This window comes from Lactuca virosa, chromosome 4 (assembly GCF_052849685.1).
Source record: "Lactuca virosa cultivar CGN04683 chromosome 4, Lactuca_virosa_CGN04683_v6, whole genome shotgun sequence".
Taxonomy (NCBI): domain Eukaryota; kingdom Viridiplantae; phylum Streptophyta; class Magnoliopsida; order Asterales; family Asteraceae; genus Lactuca; species Lactuca virosa.
Window position 1 is genome coordinate 208,540,900 of NC_136429.1, and position 8,585 is coordinate 208,549,484.

Genomic DNA, 8,585 nt, shown 5'->3' on the forward strand with positions numbered 1-8,585 from the left:
ACTAATTTTATAATATCAAACAAAAGCACTACCAAGGGCTAATGGAAGGACTAAGAATTCTTTAAGAGTAGTATTATAGGAGCAACAGCTCTCTCCTAGTTCATAATTCTACAATTCAGACTGAAGGTTTACGTAAGAACATTCCTTATATGGACATCACAAAACAACAATGGACCACATTTTTATTAGGAAAAATAAAAAGAAAAAAATGCAGCCATCTCCTGCCGGTGATGGAGATGACGTTTCTTTCCATCTCCTGAAGCACAACGTACTCAACCAACAGAGAGGTTTCCTGTTTCTTTATGTATTTAGCAGAAGATAGAGGTATTCATGGGCTCATAGGTGGTGCGTCGGGAGGAGATGGTTTCCTTGGTCTAAGGGGAAGACGAGGTTTATCGATGGTACAAGTTAGTGGTTGGGCCATCTCCGGCACTAAGGAGGGAGGCGAGGTTCATCACAGGTGTATATAGGGACCGCCTGGTTGTGCGTGGAGGAGTGTTGCATTGTGTAACTTCCATCAACTCTTCACGTGCTTCATCTGATAATGCTCCGATGGTAACAAAGAAAAGACGACGAGTGCATCATATAAGAGAAGCAGACGGAGGGAATAGCTTATCATTTTCCTCTTATTAGTTTAATATAAAATTTTAATAAATGTCGGGTCCACAAATATTTACCACATTTTGGTAAATAAGTTTCAAAGTACCCTATATTTGTAAATATTTTTTACGTTTACCATGTTTTGGTAAAAAACTCAGTTATTTTGTGCAATGAAAACATTCAGATTAGTTTATTAACGATAATATGATACCAAAAACAATAAATTAATGATTACTTTATTCAACAAATCCCAAAGACTACTCCTAGATGATTAATATTTTATAATCACATCGTTTTACATTGTCGTTTAATTAGGAACTCTGGTTAAATATGCATATATAAGACACTCTTTCTGTTTTACTATCGCAGTTTTACTATCGACTAAAAATATAAAACTATCCCTGTTATAATAAATGAATAAGTTTATTCTTCTTTTAACAAATGTCACAATTATATAAATCTTCATTAATATTATATGTCACCTATCATGTCACATGTCAACTTATTAATTTTTCATTTTAAATTTTAAATTTTAAATTTTTCATTCTAATTACATTAAGTTAATAATTGATTTCTTCGATTCTTCATTTCAAATTTAAAGTTTCAAACACTATAATTACACTAAATTAATAACATTATAATAAAAAATAAAATAAAATTAATTTGTATTATAAAGTGATATAGTTTCATGTATTTATTTAAATCAACAATTATAATTTTATATAATTAAAAAAAATGTCTTTTAATTAATAATATATTTAAACTAATTTATTTGAAATAATTGGTTAATAGTTTTAAGTTTTTATTATGAAATTTTAATTAATTTTATAAATGTGGTTCTCACGGGTTATAATACATTATTCTCCGACAATAAAACCAAAATCAATATCATTTTTAATTTTTTCTGAAAAGTTATTTTATATTCAGTCCTAAGTCTAGTTCATGAGTTCATAGCAAACCGATATTCAACCAGTTTAGAATGATTCTTTTTCGACCTGATGCGAACCTCTAATAATATGTTTGACAATATCACATTTTATGCTTTATGTCATTTTTTATTTTTTGAAAGTTATTATAATCATTTTGATGGAACAATTTTATACAAATAAAAGTTTAAAATCTCTACTTTTCAACTGCTACTAATTTGTTTGTATTTTCCAGCTACTAATTTCTATGTTACGGCTGGCTTTTCCAAAGATACCCACAACCCAAGTCAACCCATTCACTTTTGGCTTTGTATAATTTAAACCATTGACCATTTATTTAAGAATTTAACCACAATTTTACATGTTACATGCACCCAGAACGTGCATCTAAGAACATTGATATACATTACAATATTACATTTTTAATAAACAAAAATAATACTTTCTATACTATTTTCAAAAAATACGAGCCTAAAAATTCATATCGACACACTATTTGGAACACCTCTGCATGTAACCCCAGGCTCTGAACTGGGTACAAGCAGTTCATATGGCAAAACCCCAGCACCACATCTATTCTTTAGACACGTGTCACTGTTCCTTCTCTCAATTTCCTTTTCAATCCGCTGAATCTCCGCCGTAAACCCATAAAACGCTTCCACAATCTCGGCGTCGCCGGACCACGTCGACCTCTGTTGTCTTTCTCCGATGTACTCCTCATCGGGCGAGTGAGTAGACAGCGTGTCCACCACCGCCATGTATTTTGTTGACTGTAGCAAACTCGGTAACGCCGATAGGAAGTACCTCTGTGGGTCGTCAAGGAAGCTTTTGTATTCCGGGTCGTTTTCATCGGGAATCAACCGCCGCATTAGCGGCGGCCGGTTTGGAACGTAGCCACCGTATGGGTACTGACCGAAGTTGAGAGCCGCATGTTGTGCCGACGCGAGCCAGATGATGGTTGTCAGAATGGATGTAAGGTCGTCTGTTGTGGCTAACGTCGGCCACCAGTTCTCGTGGCGGAGATCGGCGTGACCTACGTTGATTGACTCTGCGTACCACGCTTGTAGCTCCCTGTCGTTGCAGATCTGAGCGGAATCTGGGTAATATCTGTTAACGTAAGTTCTAACCCAGTTTTCGATAGCTTCCCAAATCAAAAGCCCATCGGAAGCATACGGATAATCCTCGATCAAAAGCTTCAACCCATGTGGCTTACTTGAATCACGAACAGCCATACCTCTGTAGAAATCACCAATTTAGGTCAGATGAACAGAAATTGCGAATCCAAAATCACCTATTTAGGTCGGATGAAGAGTAATTAAACAGAAATTGCGAATCGAAAAGGGGATAAGATAAATCGATTGTTTACCTTCTAATGAGATCTTCCGGAAGACCTTCTAAATCGAAACGCCAATTCTTATAAGCAGCGGCACTAATCTCCATACAATAACGTCCGGGAGTAAAGCAGGATTCAATGACGCCATCAGCGTTGATCAAATTCTGGCGAGCTAATGCATTGATTTCAAGCGTGTATCTCATGTGAGGATCTAGAAGCTTGTAGACAGGGTGCATCGCGCTCAGCTGTCTGTGTGCAGCTAATATGAATGGTTCCATAGCCGCATGTGTTCGTAACCAGTGGTGCACGAGTTGGTGGACGCCGGCGTCATTTGAGCAGACATGAGCTTTGGCTAGCTGCCACATCCAGTTTCCGGTGGCGTCAACTGGCGGAGTGACTACTTGCTTCGACTCTGAACCAGGTAATGCTTGTGGAAGGCTGAGCTCGATTGCAATTGGCATGAGTGTGCCTGATGAATTTAGGTAGAAGATTGTGCGTGTTGCATATGCTTTACGTCCATCGAGTGCATTTATTCGATCGAGAAATGGTAGGTATATGTCATGGTAATCGATTATGAAGAGCTTATTTTCTTCAATTGCCTGTTATAATATCATTCAAAATAATTGTACGTTAATAGTATGAAAGAAACATTTTAGTTTTTTTTTTTTTTAATAATTATTATCTTTAATTCTAAATAATATAAAAAATGTTACCTGTTGTACTGTCATTCCATCAAGATGGCCCGCAATATGTTCTTCCCGAAGAACAGACTGTTGCGGGCCATATTTGTCAGGGTCAAGTCTGCAGACAGGTGGAAAAGCCTGTAGCTTTTCTATACTGACCGGGTTAACCCCCGCAAGTGTTTGTCGGGCGAATTCATCGTCACGCAACCAAGCAAATCTATCCTCTGAAAATCATAATCATTCATAAATTTCCATTTTTTTTAAAAAAATATAATCATAAATCTGTAATTTATAAACTTACTTGAAAGAATCTTTGGGGTATCATATTTTAAAAGGCCACCACCTTGGCTAGATTCTTGCAACCTGGTGACCAAATTAGGCAATGGAAGCTTCTTCAAGAGATCATCTTGAAGCCCTAATTTTAAAAGGACTCCTTCACTATAAAGACTATCGATCTGTGAAAACCCTTTAAAGTCGTGTTTTTTAGAAATACTTGCCACTATTGATGGCAATAAATTATGTAACACAGCTTTTAATCTCCCTGTTGAAAATGCATTTGCTTTTGACTCCTCAAATTGTTCATCTCTTGGAACATACATCGGTAATGGCTTCTCCACACGACTTTCAGCTTTAATATCTATAAATAATAAATCATAAAATATATATAAGTTTATACACAATCATATTATATATCAAATGAATATAACCATAAAATTTATATTTATATTTATATAAATAAATATACCAGTATCACTAGGTACACGTCCAGTTCGGCATCTTCTTGGATAAGGGATTTTATCACCTCCAAGTGAAGGCCTAATATAGTCATTTCCTCTATCGGGATTTCCCAAATCGTTATAAACATCGTAATCATAGATTCGATCTGACAACTTTCTGATTCCATCTCCATCACCTCTTAAATCTTTAAGCTCTTTGTCTCTTAAAGACTTTAATCCTAATGGAGTTTCATTAGGCAGATATGGCTGCAAATAGGAAAAAAGAATGTTATAATTTTGATTAATGAAAGCGAAAGACTTTGAATCCAAATTGGGTATTTTTTAAAGACCAGGGAATATTCAAATTATGATAAGTTATCTGTTATCTGATGGAAATTTAAGGTTTGACTTTGAAAGTTTGAATCTTGACTTTCTTGATTTATTTTAGGATTCTTTGGCTGCTGGTGTTTACAAGTTGAGTAATAACGACCTAAAATAATCAAGATTTGAGTAGGAATGTGGGAAAAGTCTTTGAATTTACCTGATTAGAGAAGAAAATTCTGGGTTTTGGATGATCTTTGGTGGATTGAACCCAAGAATTACAGGGGAAATGAACAGGACCACATGCAAATCCTTCAATGGTGATAGTCTCTAAGAAGAACTCGCTTTGGTGCTTATTGGTAATGGCGATTGCTCCAGGAATTCCGAATTCTGAATCCACCAAGATATCAGCGGTGTAATTAACTCTTTCAGTTTTTAGATTCGATTTCTTTGACCAATCTTTAATCGCAGCTTCTTTGCTCTTCTTTGGAGCTCTTGTTTCTTCAAGATCAAAAAAAGAAAAAGATTAGAAAGTTAATAACGTAATCTAGCAAGAGAGAATGAAAAACCCAATTCGAGAACATTCTTTGTTAATCGTTAAAATGATAAGATTCACAGAGGCATATCATCGAACAGTTGGCTTACTTGGATCAATATCGTTGCTGTAAAGCTCCAAAACAACGTTTCTCCCGATCTGATCGGTAAAAGCATCTATTTTCCTCAAAACTGTCTCGTTAAAATCCTCCTTGTTCTTGTTCCTAACAGTCAACACAGCTCTCACCTTAAACGTGACCGGTTTTTCAATTCTCACAATTTTGACCAAATCTTCACTGATTGCCGCCACCACCGCCGGACTCGTTGTTCTAACACCTTTCTTCAACCTACTTGACCTCGACCTCGTTTTATCAAGCGGAAACCTAACAGGGTTTACAGAAAATTGAACCCGACTCTGGTGACCAAGAAATGATGACTTCTCCACTATAGAACACCCGGTGATTTCTTTTACCAGTGCCATCTTAATTCCAGTTTATTCCGGATGAAACTGAAGTGGGTTTTCTTAATCAACGGAGACAAATTGGGAAAAACAGAGTTTGGTGGTTATGAAAGAATATGTTTTGGGGGTCCAACGTATATATACACACAAAAGAATGAGAAAAGTGGAGATGATGACTAAATCACCGGCCAGTCATGTCAGTCTACTGCGCACACACTCCACGTTTAACACTTTTGAATTTGTGATCGCTTTCTCGTAGTTATTCCGCTCCATCGTTTTCTCGTCTTCATTCATATATATGTGAGGAAGACTGGAAGATCGGTGGTCTGATTTGGGGAGTAAAAACATTTCTTGTCAAACCGAGTTTCTGGTTTTGCGAGTCAAAACGCGGCCGATGAAGGTGCGTGGAGAGTGGGGAAGAATTTGAATGGACCCATTTTTGTCCTTGTGTTTCACAAAAATGCTAATTAAAACCCTATTCCGCTAAAAGATGCATGTGAGTCCTTACCTTATAGGAAAAGTAAAATAATACGGTTTTAAACACAAGTGATGTTGACAAAACATCACCCTATATCTCCATGCCAAGGTTAGTTGGGCTTGGGGTAACTAGCATTGTCAGTATCACTTGTGAAGTGAACCTGAAAGAAGGGGTTAGGAGTATCCTAAAAATACTATGTGAAAGTTAAGTTATTATTTTGAGTGAAGTGTAGCGTACAAAGGTAAATGATCACGTGTTATGGTATTGCATACAAAGGTATTTATGAATATGAAATACTTAGATTACAAGAGTAAGTATCTTACATTCGTTATACTTGTATGTGATGAGTTGGTTATTTGTTTATATTTGGATAGTATAGGTTTGTCTTTATATAGTTTTTTTTTTTTTTTTTTTTTTTTTTTTTTTTTTTTTTAAGTTTAATTATCTATTTTAATTGTTATCGTACAATGAGTGAGATGGCAAACGGACAACAAGCTGTGCCGCCAAGCATGGGCGGATGCTTTAAGGGGACAGAGGGGGCCATGACCCCCCTGCTTTTTAGGTTACTAAATACCAATTAGGTTTGCAATATCAATATTTTGTTTGAACACGAAAATTATACATATACATCTACCATTGGCCCTTTTGGAAACAAGGACACAAGCTGTCAATATGGTTACAACTAAAACGGAGAAAGATATGTGGCTAAAAACGTGGAAGATTTGCTAAAAAAATGGGGGGGGGGAACCCGTTAATAAGGGAAAAATGGAAGATAAGACTCACATAAAATAATACTAACAATAAGTAGAAATAGAAACAGAAGATTAAAAACACTGTGATAATGGCCGCCGCCTTGCCGGAGAAAGAAAGTATGCCTACAGCGACAACACTGTTGCAACGCCCTTGCTCAGTTGCTCTATCACAGTCATCTTCGTGTCAGGTCCTTGCCTACTCGTTTGTGAAGTCTCATGGTCAATCAAAAGCACAGTTTTTTGCTCTTCCTGGTCAAGAGCTTCACGAAAACGATGGTAATGCTAATAAGATTGTAAGTTGTACTTTCCCTCTCTCATGCCATAAGTATTGAGAAAGCAAATAGTTAAAGAATACTGTGATCCACTACCAACATTTATTACATTTGTTATTTAGCATTCATATATATATTCATAATAAGCCATCTATTATAACTATATTTATTATTTATCTTTTGTCCATATATTTGAAATTAGTTAGTTATGTACGATCAAGTCTAAGCTATTTCAATTAAATAATAATGTATTTATGCTTTTTAATATCGGAAGTAAATGTATGATTAATTTATTTACTATTTATGCTTGTATCACCTATTTTGGTTAACTATTTTGCCTCTTAAGTTTTTGAAATCATAATTTGAAAAAGAAAACCTATCAATACATTTTATTGGTTCTTAATTATTTAGTTTATTTTGTTATAAGTTAATTATTTGGTTTAGTTTTTTTATATGTTAAAACTTTGAAGCAAATTAAGATGTTTCATATAATTTTGTTGTCGAGTGTGATTTCGGTCCCCCTAGTGTTAGCGTCTGTGTTCTGCCCCTGCCGCTAAGCCTTTTTGAATGGTAAAACTAATTCTTTTAAAGACTACATCCGAAGATCTAGGGGATATAACATTACTATGCATAATTCGTTGTACTCTTTTAAGAAGCTCTACCGCATCCGGTGCGAGGAAACCAAACGTATAAAATGCAAATGGTATGAACACGTGTTGATTTTCCATGCACGACTTCTCATGTTTGGTGACTTTGCCTCTAGCTGCTTTTAAAGCAGCATGTCCCGCCGTGAAACCCCCCGCCCTCAGGCCCACGAGAGGGGATACCCCTGTAAGATCCACACATGCGTGTTTCCCTCCGACCCATCCAAAAATCAAAATGTCAGCCGGTCTGAGGGTTGACCTTCCTTCTGTCGGGTCAGTCAAGAAATTAACAGGTGCCTCTTTCTTAGCGGAAACCCCGACACGCTTAAATATGTCAAACAAAACATCCCTAACCATATCGTGCCTGTATTTGAACCCCGGGAGTTCTTTACAGTGAACTGCATGCTCTCCAAAAGAGTCCAAACATGCCTTGCGACACACAGGATATATCTCGTCAGCTGGGAATATGGGAATCATGAGTCGATATTTGAGAATAGTACGATACTCCACGGGAGACATGTGTTGGCCAAGCCCATCTATAGGGATAGCCAGAAGAAAATCATGAGCATGTGGTGCACGTAAGCACTGGAAAACCGCTTTCTGCCGAGCCGTCATGTCGAGATGCACTTCTATATCTTGGACAATTTTACGAAAAAGGGCACTCGCCAGTGTTTCTGGGATTTAGGGGGGGGGGGGCGGTGTCTTTAGTAGTAAACTTGTTAAGGTCAAAATCTGCAAGCTTGTTGCGAAGGGATGCCAAGGCACAATCATAATCAGAATCCATACCATGTATACCGCTATCCCGTAAGATGTGGTCTTGCAATACCCAAGATTGGGCCCTTGAGGCAACAAAAGCATAGGAGGTA

At 36.7% G+C, this 8,585-nt stretch overlaps 1 protein-coding gene across 1 annotated transcript; it reads right to left on the reverse strand.

Moving 5' to 3' along the window:
- Positions 1-1,833: 1,833 nt before the first annotated feature.
- LOX4 (PLAT/LH2 domain-containing lipoxygenase family protein) lies at positions 1,834-5,929 on the reverse strand. Its single transcript, XM_079044919.1, has 7 exons — positions 5,225-5,929; positions 4,800-5,080; positions 4,288-4,525; positions 3,844-4,179; positions 3,573-3,766; positions 2,893-3,458; positions 1,834-2,762 (listed from the first exon to the last, which is right to left on the reverse strand). Exons 1-7 carry the CDS (start codon positions 5,592-5,594, stop codon positions 2,006-2,008), a joined length of 2,742 nt encoding a protein of 913 aa, XP_078901045.1. The 5' UTR covers positions 5,595-5,929; the 3' UTR covers positions 1,834-2,005.
- Between the last annotated feature and the right edge of the window lie 2,656 nt (positions 5,930-8,585).

Bases quoted from the DNA above. Each gene is read 5' to 3' on its own strand.
- LOX4 (XM_079044919.1), bottom strand. From the start codon at position 5,594: ATGGCACTGGTAAAAGAAATCACCGGGTGTTCTATAGTGGAGAAGTCA. The intron at 3,767-3,843 runs GTAAGTTTATAA...TATGATTTTCAG, and splicing joins TACCCCAAAGATTCTTTCAA to AGGATAGATTTGCTTGGTTG. The intron at 3,459-3,572 runs GTAACATTTTTT...ATATTATAACAG, and splicing joins ATGGAATGACAGTACAACAG to GCAATTGAAGAAAATAAGCT.